At 40.0% G+C, this 21,654-nt stretch overlaps 3 protein-coding genes across 8 annotated transcripts in view; 2 read left to right on the top strand and 1 right to left on the bottom strand.

Annotated features, from left to right (window-relative positions):
• Positions 1 to 728: 728 nt before the first annotated feature.
• On the bottom strand, positions 729 to 7,111 carry ccdc126 (coiled-coil domain containing 126). 3 transcript variants are annotated; one of them, XM_007562672.2, is made up of 3 exons: positions 6,781 to 7,111; positions 3,050 to 3,639; positions 729 to 2,235 (listed from the first exon to the last, which is right to left on the bottom strand). In XM_007562672.2, the coding sequence occupies exons 2-3, from the start codon at positions 3,288 to 3,290 to the stop codon at positions 1,994 to 1,996; spliced, it is 483 nt and encodes a 160-aa protein (XP_007562734.1). In that variant the 5' UTR covers positions 3,291 to 3,639; positions 6,781 to 7,111; the 3' UTR covers positions 729 to 1,993. The 3 variants fall into 3 exon arrangements, with proteins under 3 accessions (XP_007562734.1, XP_007562733.1, XP_016532188.1); XM_007562671.2 differs by having other exon boundaries at positions 6,801 to 7,111; XM_016676702.1 differs by lacking the exon at positions 6,781 to 7,111 and adding an exon at positions 6,655 to 6,750.
• A 143-nt stretch (positions 7,112 to 7,254) lies between these two features.
• fam221a (family with sequence similarity 221 member A) lies at positions 7,255 to 19,426 on the top strand. 4 transcript variants are annotated; one of them, XM_016676700.1, is made up of 6 exons: positions 7,255 to 7,673; positions 7,879 to 8,052; positions 8,160 to 8,350; positions 8,442 to 8,515; positions 8,617 to 8,749; positions 19,367 to 19,426. In XM_016676700.1, the coding sequence occupies exons 1-6, from the start codon at positions 7,552 to 7,554 to the stop codon at positions 19,417 to 19,419; spliced, it is 747 nt and encodes a 248-aa protein (XP_016532186.1). In that variant the 5' UTR covers positions 7,255 to 7,551; the 3' UTR covers positions 19,420 to 19,426. The 4 variants fall into 4 exon arrangements, with proteins under 4 accessions (XP_016532186.1, XP_016532185.1, XP_016532187.1 ...); XM_016676699.1 differs by lacking the exon at positions 19,367 to 19,426 and adding an exon at positions 10,142 to 10,766; XM_016676701.1 differs by lacking the exon at positions 19,367 to 19,426 and adding an exon at positions 9,677 to 10,090.
• A 1,575-nt stretch (positions 19,427 to 21,001) lies between these two features.
• npy (neuropeptide Y) overlaps positions 21,002 to 21,654 on the top strand; it is a 2,231-nt gene continuing 1,578 nt past the window's right edge. The window contains exons 1-2 of the mRNA XM_007562668.2: positions 21,002 to 21,111; positions 21,307 to 21,494. Coding sequence (XP_007562730.1) covers positions 21,307 to 21,494 — 188 coding nt within the window. The 5' untranslated portion in view covers positions 21,002 to 21,111. The remainder of the gene's footprint in view (positions 21,112 to 21,306; positions 21,495 to 21,654) is intronic.

Below are 21,654 nucleotides of genomic sequence, written 5' to 3'. Positions count from 1 at the left end.
CAATGCAAGCCTATAACTAAGTGACAGTGACCTCCTGCTGGTTATTTTCATGTATTTTAGTCACACAACTTCATTTTCTGGGGCACACTATGAGTATGAGATAATCCTACTCCTGGATTTGAAATATTTTAATATACCTTGAATCTTCATTGGCTTTTACAAAACACATATTCCTGGGAAACTCCCAATTTATACTCAAAAGAGTCAAGTATGAAAAGGGAAAGAGGTAAAATGACCAGCATCATCTTGGAGCACATTGGCTGTTTATAAGAGAGATAACTGCTGAACAAAACAGATCCTACTAGTACCACTGCTTGAAGGACCTTGGATAGTACGAGTTACATTTTATTTCCCTTTGGGATTAATAAAGCATTTGTGAAATGAATAGAACTTGTCCAGTCAAATCCAGAATCTGTGGTAAGACTTGAAAATTGATGTTCAAAGACATTCCACCCAGACGGACCACGTTACTTTGACTGTAAACGTAGCAAAAGGGGATGCGGGAAACTGAATGTAAATGCATGACACTATTTTCAGATGTTTATTTCTTAAATATTTGGAAACCAAACATTTTCCTTCCACTTTACAATTATGAACTGCTTTGTGTTGGTTCAACACATAAAATCACAATAAAAGCTATCGATGTTTGCTTTTACAGGAACATGGTCAAGAAAGGTGAATACCTTTGCTGTGTAAAATATAAATGCAAATTATTTACAGACCATAAATTGGTATATTAGTACTTTAATTGCCTTCTGAAACAAAATTTGACCCAGAACTGATTCAAAATAGGAAACACTTGATTCCTATCTAATTATAAGGAAATTGTTCTCAAAGTGGCTGGCTGATCTAATATACCACTTTAAGATTATGAAGCAATCACAGCATTATCGTCAAAGCACCACTTGGTAATTCAAGCCTCTTTAGCTCAGTTGTTAATTTCCAAGCAACAAAATGAAGCAAAGCCTTTTTTAATTATAGTGTTTTCTTGATCCACATTGACTTTGTCACACAAAACTCCCCAAATAGCCTCAATTTAAGTGCTCAAAAAAAAAAAAAAAAAACTCCAAATGAGTGAACTGGTGAGGTATTTCACCAGTTTATTAGCAATACAGAAAGCAACTAAAGGAGAAAAACTGGAACAAACATTCCAGGATATTCCTCTCCCCTTTAAACATTTCTAAAGCACAAGTGAGATGAGCCTAGTGTATTGAGACAGTCTCTATAATCACAGTGCAACACGAATCCTGAACGATACAGATCTACCGACGGCGCAGTACATTCAATGTTCTTCATTACCTCAATTCAAACAGCTCTAAACGGCACATGGGATTCATTAGGTTTCAACAGATACGGAAAGCCCACACACTCGGGGACAGATGCTTACGGCGGTCGGACTTTCCGCACCAACTCTCACTGCAAAACACACACATTTATATTGCCTTGTCTGAAGTGCTAAAAAAATATTCTTTGGATTATCTCTTAAGAGCAAACTTTATTTAGGTTTAACAATCACAGGCTAAAATAACAATCTTATTTACCGGTCCCTCCTAAAAACTCTAACATATAGCCATTCTTTATTATTATGAGTGTAAGGTTGAGCTCAGTATTTTGTCTTGTGAATCTATTTAAGATAAGGCTGTCAGATTTCTAATTAAATGTTCAGCTTGTTTGTTTTGGTTTCTCTGCATTTACTTTAACAGTCAAAAAGCTCAAAAGCTGCAGGGTTAAGAGAAAACCCCCTAAAAAAAAAAAAAAGAAGAAGAAATGAAGGCAAAAAAGAATGTTTGCAATGCAAATATAAAATATGAACAGGTCAGTCTCGATGTAACAGGAAATGCAGGACAATAAAGAAGTCCATCATTTCTTTCTCCAACTGGGCTGAATTTTCACATCCAGCACTTTAGGATTTCGGATATCCATGAATATCTCTATTGCTACTCGATCACTTGGTGCCGATACACCAGTGAGCAGTGACGGAGGGGGAGGCTTCTTAAAGTGGTCGAGGTCTTTTGGGGACGTGTGGATGAAGACGCGACATCCCAGGATGGCTCCCCGGTGACTCCTGCTTTGAAGCTTTCCGCAGGCCAGCGGGAAGCCCCGCTGGCGCTGCAGCTGCTGCATGGGATGTGTTTGTTAAAGAGGAATTTGCCACCAGTTCGATTTTCCCCTCCAGTTTGACCAGCCGTGTCAGAATGTCATCCAGCAACACAGCTATGGTCCTTTTCAGGTCAGCTGAAAGGTCACAGACGGAATTAGAAAAAGAGAATGGATTAATGTTTGTGACGCTTTAATCACCCTTCGTAATTATGCACTACTTTTTGTTTTTTTTATTTAGTCTATCACAATCCCAATTAGGGATACAGGTTAACGATTAATGAGTTAATCTATGGTTGATTGATCTCATCGATCGGCTAATGATTAATTGACAGGCGGCCATTTTCTTAAAAACCTCTATTTTCTGTTGTATGAAAAGTGCATTTAAATTTATCATATGTTTAATTAAAAAACACTTTAGTGTCAGCTGTATTAAATGCTGACTGAAAAAAACCCCCATAAAATTATGGGTTTCTCACATTATTGAACTTAAAACATATTTATAAAAATACACATGTATGTAAAAAACAGCAACTATTTAAGTTGCTGAATAGAAAAATAAAGGAGAAAACGTAGGGAGCTTGTCAAGTGTTCTCAAAGTCTTTGCATCCCACACTGGACTCTTGTTCTTGTATGGTTCTGCCATCTTTTATTCTGTATCAACTGGCTCTGCTTAAGAATGACCAGCGACGCCCTCTTCTGGATGGCGGCCAAACAACCATACGGAAAGGAGGCTTAAGCCGACATTTTTAGTTAATGGATTGTAACTAATTTTAATACAAGAAGCTATTAATCGACAATTAATCGGAAGTCAATCAATTGTTTTCGTCCCAATATTATAAACTGTCTACAGCAGTGTCCCATTTCTGGTTGTAATATGATAAAATACAAAAACGTTCAAGGGGTTCGAATACTTCTGCTAGAGCTCATAACTTTGACTGAAACTGCTTACCATATCCTGCCATGGACGTTCCCTGTGGCCCCCCCGGCGCGTTCTGGTTCTCCTCCGTCAGGACCTTGACATATCGCCGGCTGAGCTCCAGGATCTGCTCGCGCAGCTCGGCGCTGCTCTGATGGCGAGGCTGTTGTACGGTGTAGCGCAGCAGCATCAGTCCCCATGCCAACCCGAATACCAGCAGCAGCACACTCAGCTTCTGGGACATGTTCCTCCGCAGAAAGAGTGCACCCAGCATGGTACTGGGCGAGGATGAAAGAGGGATGGGGAGAGGGGGTGGTAGAGGTGCCTTTCAAAAGGCCAAAGACCTTTGATGTGCAGTCGATTATGTAAAGTTAGAAAACGTGGTGCCTTTTCTTTCAGTAAGGTCAGAGTTCTGCAAAAGTTACCAACATCCTGCCTCTCGTGGAGGAGGTGAGCAAGTGCTGAGCAACTGCAGAAGCAAGGAAGTGCAACCAGACGCAAGTTGATGCCCTTAAAAACCAGCGATCAGGAGCTTCTGGAGGAGTTCTTTGCTTGCGAGATCTTGAACACCAAATCATCTATGCAGTCATGGCGTACGGGCTCCACAGGCATAGTTACCTATGCTAAAGAAAATACAAAAAAAAGACAACACACAATTAAAATGTATGCAAATGCAGAGCATTATTTTATTATGCTTAAACAGAGCTTTTATTTAGAGCTGATGATTTAGAAAATAAGCTACTTTTCTGTTATTAGAGTTTATTTTTTATTTTTTCCTGCTGCTTTGGCTCTGGGCGCACAATAGTCCACTCAGACAAATCTCTTTCAGTCCTTTTATCCCAGAAACCCAATTACAAGTTTAGATTTCATAGAGGCCCATTCTGTAGCACCACACAAGAAGACCAGACAACAGACAAGGATCGTGGAGGGCATTCTTTTTCTCATTTCAGCCACACAATGGCTATTGAAATGAAGAAAATAAGGGGCTAAGGAGGCGATGTGCACATAGAGAATAAAAATTAGGTGATCATTTCTCAGTTTTCATAACTTTGTCACCAAATTCGGTCTCAGGAGAGTTCTGTGGGTGTGGGAGTGTCACTTCCTGTTCAGGTTCAGAAAGGGGACGGCGGCTGAATTTATAAATTATGAAAAGATGAGGTAACACAATCTGAATCTGAACTGGGGCTTTTGTAGATATGCATGTCCTTTCCTCTGACCTGTGCAAACAACCGAAAAAAAAAATGTAGCTAAAAGCATGACAAAGCCATTTTTACTGTTCGACACTCTTCAATTTGCAAACTGAAGTGCTACTGGAAGGCCGACTTACATTCATAGTACTCCATTCATTTTGGACAGTGAAACATGCACTTGGATAAGGCTATAATAAACAAAATTGAACAACTATAATCATCTTTTTACTAAACAACAAAACCGGGCTGAAATTTATTGTGGATTTTCTCAAACACACACAGGTTTCTAATAAAAGATCTCACTTTTCTGAAGCATAGCCCACATATTTTCATAGGATTCCAGGTAGGACTATTCCAGGAGGCTCGTGGTAGCATGCTTTGTATATTCTTAAAACCTGTTTCCATGTGTGTTTGAGATTCTTATCTCGTTGGAAAAGGCAGGAGGTGCTCCTCCTTTTTTAATACGCCATCCTCTATGTCATGTTAACAGTCAGTGTGGAGTTTGTAGGTTTGACAGCTTCACTTTGATTCCTCTAAATATGTTTAGTCGTGGTTATCAAATTCCTCAACCTTTGCCTTCGGTGACTGGAAAATATTCCCCCTCATATCTTGGTCAGCATCCTCTGAAATAGTGTGTGGTTTCTTCAAAACATTTATCCAGATTTAAGTGGGGATGTATGTATTTTTAGTTTAGATTTTTTTTTTAAGCATTTTTGAATAATTTTAACTGGGGATTAAACAACATTTGCATAATTCTAGTAAGACAAGCTGAAATTCTTGTAAAAAAAAAAAAAGCAGATTAAAAAGCTTCAAATGCCATTCTAAAAGTCCAAAATGACTTTGAGATGCATTCGTATGGTGAAAGTGTGTAAAACATCTCAACACTGTATGCGTAAGGCTGCCCTAGAAAACGTTTTGGTCTCAGCAGATTAGTTACAATTACACAATATAATAACTACATCTGGCTTGGTTTAGTTCAGAGATGGCTATAGATATACATGGGCAAGATGTTTGAAACAAGTCCGGAAACAGGCATGGAGTGGTGTCATACTTTCATAGTATGATAAATCTATGGTGGTTTCACAATATCATAATGTTAACACAAAAGATGTTACGTAAGTAGGACAAGATCTAATTGCATTTTTTCCAAGTAAGAAAGTCACAATAGTTCCTACTGACGCAAAAGTATCATATTGGTTATTGAGGTTGAAATAATATTATAGATGACATTTATTATTTTTGACACAACCTAAAAATATGTGGACTACACCCTCAGCAAAAAAAAAAAAAATCATATTTGCTTCTTATTGCGTGTTATATATAATCCCTTTCCACCTACTTAGTCGATAAAGACACACAAATTCAATAAGCTAGAAAAGCTTGTTATGTAGATGAGCTGTGGAGTCTGCACACGACTGTAGTTTTCAAATGCTGTTTCAAATTCAAAAATATTTTATTGATCTCACTAGAAATTTAAATAGGAGAGATGGGAAGTGCTCCTTTAGCTTCCACGCTGTGCTTTTTTGTGACCAGAAATATTTCAGAAGTTTCTGTTTCCTGGAAGCCAGTGGAAAGTTTTTCAGACACCTGACCAGTAATGCACATCTGCAGGCAGGGGAGGAGTAGGAAAGGTATGACGTTTCATTTTAGTAGTCATGAAACTACAATTTTTAAATACCTTAGTACTGGTGACTGGTTCTGTGTGTAGCTTAAACTGATCAGATTGATCCAGTGTCAATAAATATGTTACTATCTCAGAGTCAATTGATGCTATATATATATTCAACACTTTAAAAAAAATTGACAAAAAGTGATCAAGAAGTAAATTAATGACATTTATTCTAACCTCTAAAAAAATGCAAAACATTTTTTTTTACTTTCATGCAATTCCTAAAAATAAAAAAAAACATAAAGGTTTTTTTTGTCATTTTGGGTCAAAACTTTTCAAGGTTTCAATATAATTTAAATAATTTAAAAGTAGCTACCATAGAATTTCAACTTTTAATACACCTGTTTTGACATATCTAGTGCCACAGATTTCTGTTTTATTTGATTTAGTCACATTGTATCATAAAATTTGTATGATAATATCCTACAAATAACTAAAGACGAGTTTAAATGTAGCATATTTCCCTGACAGACTGATAAGGCACACCACAGCAATCAAAATGGATAACCTCCAAGTTAAATAGTGACTACAGCAGCTGTCAGATGTTATTTTACAGCTGACAGGATCACCAAGTAGTTTAATCAGTTAAATTGTACAATATATACTGAAAAGTCAATAGCCTTTGGCCAGAAGGGCACATAGAGCACTCCCAGTAAGAGATAAAACTGTCTGGACTCATTTACAAAATACCCAAAGGACAACATGTAAACGCCCAACGTATACGGACACGCTTGGCGGATTCACAATTATTTATTTAAACTTAAAACAAATTCACTTACAACAGCTTTCCTGCCAGCGTTAGCTCGATGTGTTAGCTCACAACAAGCTCTCCAAATGCACAGTATACAAAAAGCACTTGTCAGCAGATATGTGTAGCCCGTCAAAAATAGAAGCATGACCCCCACCGTGTGTCCTGAGTCGATACCTTGAAATTTACAGGGTGCAGAGGTGCTGGGACCGGAAGGATCAGAAGGATGTTGCTTGCTCTTCGCCGCCCCGCGGCTCGTTTCGCTACCGCTGGAAAAATGTCTTTGGCATGCCACCATTTCCGTTAAATAAGGGGGGAAAAAAACAAACAAAACAGTCTCAGTTGAGAACCAAGGTGTCCGGATATGCTTTCCGCTTTACTGCTTATTTCGGCTTCGTTGCTCTGCCGACAATGCGATGGTAGCTTCGATAGAAAAAAAAAAACAACCCAAACTCGTCAGCTGCTGTACTTGTAGGCATGGGACCGTGTAATGTACTGTCATGGATCCCCCGGAACGTCTTCGGCTACGTCAAAGCCGTTGCATTGTGGGAAATGTATTCTTATTGTGGGGCAGTTGAAAATAACCTAACTTTACGATCGCCGTGTTTCATATTAACGACAAACTACACAACAAGTAGCACTTGATCAAGTAAAGTATATATGAACGCCACTTATTAATTATTATCTTTTCATACACGTCTTAGAGAAGGATGTTGTTTGCGAATACGAAGCCTTTTAGCTAGTTTTGCTAACTGACTAGAACTAGTTGTGTTGCTTTTTAATGTTTGACTTGTGCCTGTATTTGCCTATGTTTTTGCTTCACTATTCTTGCTTCGTTTAAAATAAGATTTTATGTTATTTCTATTAGTTGTTGCAGTTCCCTTTGCGAACATTAGAGGGACCCCTAAAACCATCTCCATAGCAACATATGCTGCGGGCCATAAACAAGTATCACTTGCAATGCTGTTGTTTTAATGTAATGATAATGACCCCGGTAAATCAGAATAAAACGGCTTTGGAAGCGGTGGATGACTATGCGGAGTACAGAAGGTATATGTACCAACACATTTTCTCTACTAACTTATTTAGAAATAGTTTTTCATGAATTCGAGGGGAAAAAAAACATCATTTCAATTGTTCAGAGCAACTTCTAGAACAATTGAAATATAAATGCCTAAATAATATGAAGACCTTTGACTTTCAAGCTTGTGTTGTACCTGTTTATAGATTTTATTGACATATAGTTGTTTTCAAGGATCGTTGGCGATGACGATGGTGGAAAACTTTTCACTCCAGAGGAATATGAAGAGTACAAAAGGAGGGTTCTACCGCTACGTATGAAAAACAGGTTGTATGTGAGCTTTGGTGTACCAGGGGGCATTGACTGCAAGCAGATTGGCCCTGAAACACAGTGCTTTTGTGAACACAGGTAGGATATTGCTTTGTGACCTGACTGACTGTGACACATGCATCTTCTTCATACATGTGGAAAAATGAGGTATGAATACTTTTGCAATGTGAATCAACCTCCACCAGATACAAGCAGCATCAGACAGAGTTTGAGGTGATTCCCTCTGAGCGACCCATTGCGCTGCGGTGCAAGGTCAGCGGTTGTCGCTGTTCTTCTTATAACTACATTCCTCAGCCAGGAGGTGCGATGGTGCGCTGCAAGTGTAAACATTTACCGCAGGACCACAGTGAGGCTGCAGGTCACTTGTGCAAGAAGTGTGAGTCAGACATCCCTACTGTCAAGATGCGTTCGCTACAACCCAGTACAATGCTTTTTAACCTACTTGAACATAATCTGTTATTTTTCAGGCAAAGTCTGCTCTGGGTTCCACAGTCCCTACACTTGCGGGTGTGGTCGACCCACCTTTGAGCACCGTACCTTGGTGAGTGGTCATGGTTGACAACAGCTTCCTCTGAAGGAGCATTTTTGTCAGCTTATTGTTACAGTATTTCATGCATAAACTGCTTTCCCCATTCCTCACAGGTTGAGACAAAGCAAGAGAGGCTGGCAAGAGGTCAGCCTGTTGGCAAAGATGTTCCTTATGCAGCCATGGGGGGTCTGACAGGATTCACCTCTTTGCTGGATGGTTACCTCGCTATGCAAGTCCTCAACGCAGGTAACAGTTGTTTTTTTTTGTTTTTTTATTTGAAACTAGAAGTGGATGCTTTTTTTTTCTTTCTTTTTTTTTTTTTTTTTTTTTTTTTTTTACAGTTAGTGCATCAGTAGACATTTGACATATATACTCTCCCCAAGAAGACAAACAGTCTCAAGGAATTTTCAGGCTCTTTAGTTCTCTGGAGTCTGTACATTTTAGTGACATGGCCTTCATAAGACCGCAGCAGCACAGGCGAGAAGAGCACAGGCTTTCCATTAGAGCTGGGGAAAGTTTCTTTCAGAGGCATGTGAGGGCAGCAAAGAGCAGCAAAGTGTTGGTGTGTAGAATAATTTGCAAGAGCATGAATCTGTAAAAGTGACAGGTATACAGCGTGTTTAGCCACACTGATTTGTTCTGTGTTCCATCTGTAGCAGGCATGAAAGAAAACAAAAACGCAAATCTCGCAGCTCCCTGAGAGATTGGCTGTGCATGTTCATCAGTGCTTTAAGGCAGTTTCAAGATTTTATAAACAAATGACAGTTTTACAAAAACATGAAAATGTAAAATCTCTTCTTTGGCGGAGAGTCAGAAGTGCCACAAATCAATTAATGACCAATAACTAAATGTTAAATAGTGCAACCGCAAATCAGAAAAATAAAAATTGCTCTTGTGAATTGCACATGGCCATCTTCAAAGAAGTGAGGTAAGGAATTATAGCACTGCTGTGAAAACTGTCCCTAAGTCAATTAGCATGTGACCTCTGGCCTCTATATTTGCAATCCAAGAACAGCAGTTCTTTTGTCCTAGGTATGAACAAGTTCCTCAGAATGATGCATGCCCTCTTGAGAAGCTAAGTCCCAAAGAGGGACTTTTAGGGATGGAAGGCTTCTGATCTTCCGGATTGTGTTAATGACTCACTGTAGAGTCTTCTTGTGTCTCCTGGTGTAGTTTGTGAACCATACATGCAGTAAGTGAACTCTCAATGGAGCAGCGGTAGAAGACGGTGTACAGCTACTGCCTCAGGTGTAGCCTTCTGAGGAGCCTCAGAAAGTGGAGACATTGCTTGTCCTTGATGTTAGAGCTCCATTTTATCCATGTTGCACACAGGACCTTAAAGCTTAGGCATTCCCCACTGATAGTGATATAGTCTGCAGGTCATACTTCCTCTTCCTGAAGCCAACGATTGCATCTTTGAGCTTAAAGACGTTAAAGACCAAATTATCACCTCGATACCACACCAGCCGAACCATCATCGTCAGAAAATTTGATGGCGATATTGTCAGAGTGACAGCTGACACAGTCATAGATCTACAGAGTGTAGAGTAGGGGCTTTTATCTCAAAAGTAAACTAATGCATCTTGACGCATGACGCACGTTTTGAGAAATCCTTTGTACGTCCACTACTGATTGCAGCTGCATGTTTACCGTCTGTACCACATCATCTTCGTCCGCAATCCGATTCCCACGATCGCTGTGATGTTCCTATTCAGTTGAAGGCAGAGAAGACGACTGCCTGGAGAGGAGCTCGGCAGCGAGAAACCCCAACACTTCTGCGAGAAACCCCAGCACCTCTGCAAGAAAACCCAACGCGCCTGCGAGAAACCCCAGCTCCTCTGCCGAAGCAAGCAGCTCTGGTGTCTCTGAGAAACAAACCAAAAATCAATGAAGTGCAAGATTTGCGTTGGATTATTTTGTCGTACTGTTAGTTTCTGAGGAGATAGTTCAGCTCTTAACATATCAAATACAAAATTACATACGTTATAGTTCGTATCTTTCCCAAGAGGCAAAGAATATTTGGTTTGTTCCAGCTAGTTGCAAATAACCTCAAAGATTTGTATATTTGTACTTTATAAATGTAACCTTGATTTCAAGTTGGGTGCAATGAATTTTACAGCTTTTGCCGCTGATTGTAGTTTTCAGCTTAAATTCTCTTTTTCTGTGCAATGAGAATGAATGGCTTGGTCAAACTTGAGCTATGTAAGGATATTGTTTTTTTAATCTTTTTTGTCAGTAAATAAAGTAACAGATCTTCAGTTTATTTCACTGCAGTTTTCTAGATATTTTCCTGAACAGCTCCCTAATTATTTGTCTGAGGTTCGCTTTTATGTGTGATGACAGTGTGCTTATTGTGAAAAATCCACCCACGCAACACGCCACCAAAATAACACCAGAACCACGGCGCTCAGTGTGCAGTGATGAGCGCGGCTTTTAATTTATGGATAGATGTACTGTCTTCGATTGATTAATCCCATTCATCACGGTAGATCAGCGGCGACGCGCTGCTGCATTATTCCACGCTGCGAATGCAGATTGAACATCGTGTGTTCTCCTACTGGCGGCCCAGTTTCCAGCGTCTTTAGCAGGGAAACACAATTAAAGAAGATTTAAGTGAGGATTTACTCCCACTCGGATGTTCCTACTCCGAGGACAGTGTAGGTTCTGGCCACTACATCTCCGGTGTCGGCGTCACGGTGCCTCTCAAAAGCTATTGTTGAAAGGATCGCCACAATGGGACGCAGTAAATCCACCCTTCACAGAACACCTAACCGGTGAAATGTGGTGGTGGAAGCAGCATGCTCTGGGATAAGTTGACATTTTGCACATGCAACTCACACAATCTGACTGATCTTGAGGAATCTATGGACAGGAATGGTCAAAAATCATTCCTGTCATATAAACTGAGATGTTATCCTTTTTCTTCCGCTTCAGAATTATTTGCTACTTTGTCTTTTGTTTATTACATAAAATAAAAAAGTCAAATAAACTGTGGCTGTAATGTGGTAAAATGTGGACTAGTATGTCATGATGCCGAGCAGCCGGCGGTCCTGAGCTTTGCCTGAAGGGTTGTACGGATGCACCTGCGTCTCCAATGATTCAAAGTGCTGGGGTGGATGCAGCCACATCTGGAAGCTTACGTCTGCAGCACAAAGTGTGTGTGTGTGTGTTTGTGTGTGTGTGTGTGCGTGTGTGTGTGTGTGTGTGCGTGTGTGTGTGTGTGTCCATGATCTGAGATTTCAGGCCACCACACAATAAGCAATCCTGGTCGCATATCTTCATGAACAGAGGTGAGCAAGGGGAGACGTGCGTGGAACACGGGGAGAGATGAGGAAGAGTGAAAAAACGTAATTAAATTAAGAGGGAAAGCTATACCACATTAGTCTCAGACAATTACAATTTAGGTTAATTGCCTCTCCATAGCAACACTGTAAAGGAGGCTGAAGATAATTTCCTTTGGACAGTGGCTGAAGCATGTAACTGCGACACTTCTCTTCCGCCGCTGGCAACCCCACCCTGCTTGATTGACATCTTTTAGTCAGTGCATCCAAACACAAGCACAGGTGATTAAATCGACAATTAGAGCAGAGGGAAACACTTAATTGGCATAACTGGCAAGTAAACAGGGACTTAACTGGAGTCGACACCACGTCATTTCTCCAAAATAAAATTAACTCACACAAACAGAAGGGGTTCAAACAAATCACGGAGAAATATCTCACCTGTTCTCAGATAATAATTTTTAAAAAAGCAGTTTGAAGCCCTGATTTTTCAGTTGATAATGTTACACAAAAGGAAAATGTCAACCAATTTGATACAAAGAGCACTGAACTGCAAAACTGCGTAAGCTTATGAAAGCAAAACCTGATGTCCCCTTTGTTTGCATTTGAAGCAGCTGCACCAAATGTTTTGGTGGCGTAAGGGGAACAAATAGATTGGTGAAACAGCGTTATAAATTTAACTTCCCCTTTTCACACGAGTATCCAGTCGAACCCATTCAAAAAAAGAAAAAAAAAGAAAAAGAAAAGCAAACAAGATAAGTTGACCAATATTGTTGTTGCTGGACTTTCCTAATCAGCCATCCTTTTATGCTTAGGAAAGAGCTGGATCAAGACTTCGACTCAAAGATAAAGCAGATTTCCAAAGCTAAGCCTTCAGTTTTTTTTATGTTGTATTATGTTACAACCATACGCTTGAATGTATTCTTTTGGGATTTTATGTGAAAAGCCAACACAAGGTAGTGAGAAATTTGGAAATGGAAGGATGCCGATACATATTTTATTTATCTATTATTTCACATAAATTTTGACAGACAAAATTGAAACTGTAAGTGTGTGTATCAATTATGCACAATTAGAACAAATATTTGTTTCTTTTCCTCCTACTACTCTTCTTTGCAGAATAGCTCCATCTGTGAATATAGAGGTTTAAGTCTTTGCAAAGATTAGCAAACATGTTTAGGTCATACAGGTATGTTTATCCCTTCTGAAGGAAAACACCCCCACAGCATGATGCTGCCATCACCAGGTTTCACTCAGGGATGGTGTGTTCTTTGTCAGGTAGAACTTTGGATGTTGACAAAGACATTCAATTCTGGTTTGATCTGACCAGAGCATTTTCTCCACGTTTTTGCCACGGCCTTTACAAGGCTCGCAGCAAACTGTCAACGGATGTAATATCAAAACAAAAGGAGCTGAATACAAATGCGCACCGCGACTTTAAGATTTTCATTCGTGGAAAAGTTTGAAATGCTCAAAATTAGGTGCTACTTTGTGTTGTTCTATCTCTTAACCCCCAGACTCCCAAAATACACTGAGGTTTGTGGTACAGTGCAATAAAACGAGGAAAAACTGAAGGGTTTATAAATAATTTTGAAAGAACAGTTTCAGAATCCTTCTAAACAGTCTTTAGGTTGCAGTGTAACACTTATAATACTTGAATTGGTCCATTGCTGTATTGTGCCGCGTAGCTTCTGCATGTACAGAAAGTCATTTAGTACGCAACATTTCAACGGCTTCGTAATTAGTGACGATAATTGTGGAAATGCCTTTCGTTTACAGACAAGGTATTTAGGCACAGTGCATGGCTGACTGACAGTGAATATAATTGTGCTCTGCTGTGAATGCAGCTAATTCTTTGAGAGTCAGCCTGTTGAAATGCTTTCTAATTCTTCCTCTTGCATTAAGTTAGACCTCCCGCATACATTTACCCTCCATTATCAGACTTTATGTTCACGTTGCGTGCCTCTAACGTCATGAATATATTTGATAATATATTCACAGTCAGAGTAGTTGTTACGTACGCCTTAGATTGCTGTAAAGTCATTGACACAAATGCAAGCGATTGCCTTTTGTTGCTGCTTGCTCGTCCATGCTGCAAGTCGATGACTCGTGGCAATCTGCTGGGTTTTCTTGGAAAACGTCTTTTCCATCAATTTGAGTAATAAACCGAATTTGACAGCATTGTTTCACCACTGGGATCAGTCGGAATAGAAGAACCGATCCATTTAAAGCAGGAAATAACAAAAACGCTTCCGTTTCATTTAGTTTGTGGGAAGTTTGTGGAAAGTGTTTAGATGATCAACAAGTGCAGTTAAAAATATTCTTCTCTACCAATAAATTTCCCCCCTTGTCCATTGAATGTGCTCAAGTGACGTACTTTTTGAATGTTCAGGTTGAGAATATTGCAGGGCTGCAAAAAAAAAGAAGCTTAATTTATGTTTTTACTAATATTTACCAGCATCGCCGATGGTTTTGAAGGTGACTTTTGCCATTTCGTACATTTAAAACGTACATAAACATGACACAGATCCATGAAAGTGTGCTACTGGCATAAGAATGATGCATCAAGGCTAGTGACCTGACGTAGATCGTGACATCAAGCAAAAGTTTATCGCCCTTTGACGTAGGTGCAACTTTCATCGGGCTCCCTCATATCGAGGCTGAGGACTCTGACCTGCGCACCTGAGCCAACCCAGCCTGCCACAGCTTGGTGGCCAGACCCTCAGCTAATCTGTCCATCAAAGCAACATGTATGATGGCTGTCTTGACACGACGTTTGTTCTGCTTCCACACCAGACGCAGATGAGACACATTTCCAAACACACACACACACACACATGCACACACACACACACACACACACACACACACGCACACACAGAGAAAGACTCGTGCCCAGACAAATCAGAAGAGACAGTGAGGAACACTGAGAGAAGCAGCAAAGACAGCTTAGATAAATACCAAGACAAGTCAATGTAGCTCTTTAAATAGTGGGTGTTTAAGTGGAGAAAGTGACAAACAAATGAGAAAGAATGGTAGTTCTTCGCTCCCCACTAAGGACTTTGCACTATTGTGAACTAAGAATAGAGGGAAGCTCGATGTGTGGCTCAGTAATTGCTTTCAAATGATGTCTGTTAAAGTCAAAGTCACAACAAAGAAGAACAATTTGAGGACACGGTTTTTTGTTGCCAGCTCGGAAAAGACCAGAAATTGTACATCTTGCCTGTATGGGAAGTTAATTAAACTGCTGAGAAAATGAAATAAGCTTGTTCTGATCTTACTGATGGGAAGACATCTCTCAATTCTCAAATATACAGTGCTGTTTTCACTAGTCCACTAAGATAGTAAGATAGTCTGATGTTTTACATAAATATTATATCCTAACATCTTTTTTAAATGCTCTTGGGTTGAATAAAAGATAAAAAAAAAACATAAATGATTTCAGAAAGTAACACATAACCTACTCCATGTGCATAAATGGGAAATTTATACTCAGACATTTTGCTTTTTGATGGTACAAAACAATATGCACATGTAAATGAACCATTGTTGCTGAAATGTGCTGTACACATAAAATTGCCTTGTCTTGTTAATACATGGCTGCACAACTGAATAAAAAAAATCCTCCATGCAGACATGAATGAGGAAATTAACATAACCTGCCGACTCAGAGTCCCAACCTCATCATTTGGAACGAATTAGAGCAAAAACTGTGAGACAGAGTTTCTGGTCCCACATCAGTGTCTGACCTCACAAATGTACAATCAGCAATTCCCACAAAAACACTTTGTGTAAAGCCTTCTCAGGAGAATTGAAACTGCTGAAGCAGCAAAGGGCCAACATCGTATTAAATCCAATATGAGGAAAGGAGTGTTCCCCTAACTCATGTGTGTCAGGGACTGAGCAGACCAGACGGAGAAAGGAGTTTTCAAGTAGAAGTCTTACATTAGTTACACAAATGTAAAAAAAAAAAATAATAATAATAATAATAATTCAAAAATCACAAATTTAGTCCAAAACTGAGGCCAACATAGCCTCATGTAGTAACTTAAGTACAAATTAACCTCACAAACAAGGGATGAGGGGAACTTAAATAGTGGCTGATCAGACCACTACTGATCAAATACACGTCAGAATAGCAGTATGTAACCATTGGGTCAGAACAATGTGCACAAAGTAGAAGAAAAAGGAAACAAATAATAAACACCAAATTTCCCCTCCCGTTAAAGTCGGAGTGGTATGGCCCTCTTATGTTACGACAGGGCTACATGAGGGCGCTCTATCTGCGGCGCTGTGTGATGCTACCTAAGAAAATCTGATTCTGCAGGGACTCTTTTCTTTGTGGCACCGCAGCAGCAGCTCAAGGGTAACTGATAACGCAAAACAAAAAGAGAAATTAATCTGTTTAATCTGCATTTGACCCATCAAAGTCCCACCGACTGACTGAAGTTAACTGCATGTGTGCATGACAGTCAACTAAAGAGTCAAGTCTAGAAAGAAATGATGAAGGTTTTAATTGAAAACACAAAACTGAAATATCCCACCACTAACAATGTATACACTCGCATTAGGAATGAAAAATAAACAATAAACAAAACATGAAAATGACCGTTCAGCCACTTGTCTGACGTGTGGCGTCAGCTGTCACAGTGTGTGAAAGCAGATGGGAGCATAAATTCGAATAAATTCGGCAACAATAGTGTAATCTGGAACATGCTCAGCTGGACCTTTCACTTTAAACTAAACAGAGCTTAAGGGAGCTTATATCTGCAGTTTCAAAGCCAACAGAGGACCTGAACTTCAGTTGCGATCATGACTGCACCACATTTGGTCTACTTTGCACTGTCAAAAAGCGTAAAAATGTTGACTGGATTACACACTGTCTGGTGCTCGTCGTCTTTTGTTGGTAGGTGATCAAGATCTGTGGGAGTAATACCTTTGTGCCTGAGTTTGGAGAGACAGGCCGGAACATCACAGCAGTCCCACCGTGAAGCCTTTATCACAACTTCATCTGCACTTTTTTCCCCCCTCCCTTCTCATAAACAGTTCTGTTTGTTTCCTTTCAGCAGATCGGCCAGATTTGTCTCCCATATAATCCTAACCTCTTCATATGAACCAACACACACGTTCTTTTAATGGTGTCGGAGTAAGGTCACTATTTTTGTGTTCAGGTGAAATTTTTCATTCGAAAATAATAATAATAAAAAAAGAATAAATAAAAAAAGACGATGGAGAAAGCGTGGCCTTTTTTCTTTTCACAAACAGTACTCCTTGCCAACCACAAGTAGGCAGATAATACAATAGCTTGCAGAACGAAGTAACAATTTAGATGTCAAGACTGGAAGCAAAATTAGTGATAGCCAAAGAAAGCAGGGGGAAAAGTTTGGCATTTCGTTTGATTTATCTTCTGTTTGGATGCAACTGCCTGGGGTGAGAAGATAGATGCCGCCTGCATGTTAGTGTTTCCTTTCCCCCACTTGATCACTCTGTAAATTTGAAAAGTGTGATTCATGGTGGTGGAAAATTACAGGGCTCTTTCATCTTAACAAATCTTGGAGCAGAACTTATTGTACAAACCAGGAGGCTGATGAGAGGAGGAGAAGGCACATTTGCATTAAAAAAAAAAAAAGCTCGCTCTCAATAGGAATTGGCCTCCACAGAACTGATTTCTGATAAGGCTAAGTCTTTAACAAATGGATTATTGAGCGCATTACTTACCTAAAGAAAGGAATATCACTGTGAAATTGGTTTGGAGCTTTTCGAGATATCTAATCAGCTCATTGGACAGTACTGGAGATGATTGCTATCCTCGTAAGAGAACACACCATTAGCGGTAATGCTGATTAAATCTGATGATGACCGCATTTCAATTTAATCCTGCTTTTTCTTTTTTTTTTTTTTTTTTTTTTTTTTTTTTTTTTTTTTTTTTTTTTTTTTTTAGTTTTTTTTTTTTGTTTTAATTCTCCAGCAGACTTCCTCTGAGAATTTCATCTTGTTCAGAGTTTGCTTCAATAATTGAACATGTTGTACTGTAAATTTTTGATGGGTAGCATGCTAACAGAGTTTTGTGTCTTGGTAAAATTCAGCAGTTGGCCCCATTATTGTCTAGGTCACAGTCTAACATTTATGTGTTAAATTCCTTTTTTTGTTGTTTTTTCATCGATCATACATAATACTCTAATCAGACAAACAAGATTTTGGGTTTTCATCAGCTAGTAAGCCATAATCGGTCACAATGAGCAGAAATACACAAGTGAACTATTAACTTGGTGTCTAATGAACGTACACACATTTCCCTGTTTGTTCTAAATTACTGAAATTAACTTTTTAATGCTTTTCTAATTTGCTGAGATGCACTTAGAATATATTTTGTTTCAAGAAAGTGTTTGATTTCATTATTACATCAATTAAACAGCATATGGTAGTATGAGGGAGAAAAAAATCCTTCACTGTTTTGGTTTTAGTCATGCAATAAACTAATTAGACCCCTTCACCTCTTCAGTGTAGCAATTACTACTGCACATCGATCTGGTAAAGATTAAAAGGCCATTTGTAATGCGACATTCTACTCTGAGGACAGCGATTCACAAGTGGGACGGCGGATTCAGAAAAGATCAAACTAGAGAAGTTTAACCAAAAAACACAACATGCCGCAGACACCCAAAAAGCGTGTTGTGGTACAAACAAGCTGGTTGGGTGGTTGGCAATTGTTACGCACTGCACGATGTACACCAAGCAATTTCATAGTGAAATCTGATGACATCTGTCCACAACAGCTCAAATATTTGACAGTCATTGTCAACCACAAATCTACCTGAAACAGAAAACAGTCAGGGCGCTGCTATGACTCAGTCAAAGTCCGGATCTTAGCCCGATTGCAGTGCAGGAGTGGAGCCCGAGGTGTGCAGAAACAAATAACGTCAAACCTCAAGGAACTCCAGATCACCTCAACAGTGTCAGAGAACGACGAAGGCATAAAGAAAAACACCACTTCAGGTCATGCTACTAAATGCGCTTTCTTTTTTCATGGCCATTTTGACTGGCATGTAATCTTTCTTTTCTTTTTCTTTTTGTTGCTCAAACCAGTTCCACTGCCTCTCTATGTTAGCCACTGTATTGCTTCCTTCAAACTGGAAGAGCCCTGTGACATGAAGGTGTGTGTCTTACATGACAGTGATTTACTTTGTTCTCAGGGAGTTCGTGTGTGTGCGTGTGTGTGTGTGTGCGTGTGTGTATGTGTGTGTTGACTGATCCACTGTGTGACAGACGCATTTTGTTCAGGGTTCATCAAACTGAGCTCCGTTGGGGGCTTTACATCTCAGGCCTACACAAGCTGTCACAGTAAACACTGGATCCTTTGGTGTAATTCTGTCGCCAGCATTAGGGAACATTTCACGCTAAATCTCGGTATTTCTGAATTCATACTGTCATAAGATGGACACTATCACATTTTATCACATGGCAACGTCAAAGCATTTCATTAAATGACATGGCTAGTATGTAACAGATCAAACACAAAAAGGTCAATTAAATAATGGCAAAAGGTCAAACATATTCGTACTGTTTCTATTATCTGCTCTAGTTCCACGGAGGTCCACCTCGTTGATGTCAGACGTGTCCAAACCTGCCTCTTGATCATCAGTAACTCGAAGAACACTCACAGTAGCTCTGAGAAAGGATCACGGAAAACCAAAAGTCAGGGGAGGTCTGCAAAAGCATTTCCAATCCACTGAAAATCTATGGAGCTCTGTGAAATTTACAGTTCAGAAATGCAAGGAGTAGAACACCAGACTCAATCTGTCTACCTCGAAAGCACAACTTCTTAAAGTTTCCGGTATGACCGAAAACTCCTTGAATACAGGGACTTCTGTTTTAACTCGTCTGCCTTAAGAGTAGTTGAGCTGTGGATGTAGAGGGCACGCATTTGGTCACCTCTGTCTGAAACCCTGGAACTTAAAAAAAAAAAAAAAAAGTCTACATAAAAGCCTCCTGGAGATGAATTTCTCCATCAAAGCTCTCTGATCTTTCAGCGTTTTTTTTTTTTGTCCACCATGTTTACACATCTGCTTCAATCACCGTGTCAGCCATCCACGTATATAGGCTCACGCCGCTTCCCTCCTGAATGACGATGTACCTGTTGAAGAGAGTCTTCAAGGACGCATGTGTCTCCTGAAGAGGAGTGAATCTACTAATTCCTTTCCAGTCAGTCGTGACTCCGCCGCTCCGCGGTTCTCTCGCTTGTGTCACACTCCTCATCTCCCTCTTTGCATCCTGTGCCATACAAAAAAAAAGCACTCAACACATCCTCTGAGGGAGTTAGAAAGCAGCGGTGCCGAAGAATGATGATTTTTGACAGATTACACGGCTGCAAGCTGCCAGCACAAAAGGATTATGAATGGGAGGTAAATGAAGCTCTTGGTGATACAGACTCACTGCGAACTGCTATTTGGGTTTTCTTATTAAGTGGGCCTCTAGGAGATCGGGCTCCTCGTCGACGCGCCTCCGCGTTCACATTTGTGCCTTTTGTTCACCTCGAGAGCCACAGTCTCTCTCTTTCTTCGTGTGATGCAATGTGCCGCAGAATGAAATTAATGCCCTAATTCAGCCCCGTACATGTGAGCCAGTTTGAGATCTTTTTGTCCGGCGCCACCCAAGGCGTCTTTCTGGTGACGATGGGCCAAGTGGAGTAGCTCCATTTGAACTGGGCCCAAAGTGAATGCGTCGCTGGCATTCTTTTGCGACTTTTGATTTGAGGATTGATCTTGTTTTGAAAAATAATCTTGATTGTGAAATAATTTATGACTCGCTTCCTCCATGAAGGAACTTCAATAAGCTTCAAAACATCAGATTCTGCGTGTGTTTAGTTCAGCTTCTCGTGCGCACACGGAAAATAACTTAAGATTTCATTCCCCCCGCTCCCCCCCGCTAAGTTATATTCATTTATATAATTCAATATAAGTAATGTAGAAAATTTGCTTTTTTACGCCTGCATATCAGCATCTACCTTGAAAAGCTTCTTTTCTCATAGGAAACAACGTTTGTTACCTTACTCTATTTTTAGTTTGCTTTTTCGTTATATTAATACACACTACACACACACCTTAATTAGAGCATCAGCAGTGACGTTCACATGAAGGAAGGCAAAGACCCGTGCCAAACAGAGTGAAGCGTTGACGCTTTTTTTTTCTTCTTTTTTTTTTTCTTTTTTTTTCTGGCGCGCGTCTGGCGAGCACTGATATAAACCCCATGGCGCGCAACGAGCGCGCAGAGGAGCAGAGGAGAATCAACAGGACGACGCGCAAACCTCACTGAGACCTTCTGAAAAATGTAAGTGCTTTGAATTTTTCACATTAAATTCCGTCAAAGTTTGTCTTTTTTTTTGCGGCATGTTTTTAAACATATGCGTTCCTTTATTTGGTAATATCTCCAAGCCTACAGCTCGGAGCGTTAAGACAAAGTGCAGAACAGTAGTCATGTACAGAAGAAGTCAGGTATGGACTGGTTCTGTCTTCTCTGCGATAGATGCATCCCAACTTGGTGAGCTGGCTGGGGACGCTGGGGTTCCTGCTGTGGGCGCTGGTCTGCCTGGGCGCCTTGACGGAGGGGTACCCGGTGAAACCGGAGAACCCCGGGGAGGACGCTCCGGCGGAGGAGTTGGCCAAGTATTACTCAGCCCTGAGACACTACATCAACCTCATCACAAGACAGAGGTGAACAAATCAAAAACGATAGACTGGAATAATATAGAATACTTGTTTCAAGGTAGCAAACTCAAAATGATACAGGCAAAAATTTTGTCAGTAATTGCAGTCAAATCTATCTATCTATCTATCTATCTATCTATCTATCTATCTATCTATCTATCTATCT

This window comes from Poecilia formosa, unplaced genomic scaffold, assembly GCF_000485575.1.
Source record: "Poecilia formosa unplaced genomic scaffold, Poecilia_formosa-5.1.2 Scaffold139, whole genome shotgun sequence".
Classification (NCBI taxonomy): Eukaryota; Metazoa; Chordata; class Actinopteri; order Cyprinodontiformes; family Poeciliidae; genus Poecilia; species Poecilia formosa.
Note: the sequence above shows the minus strand (reverse complement) of the source record. Positions and strands in the feature narration are given on the sequence as shown.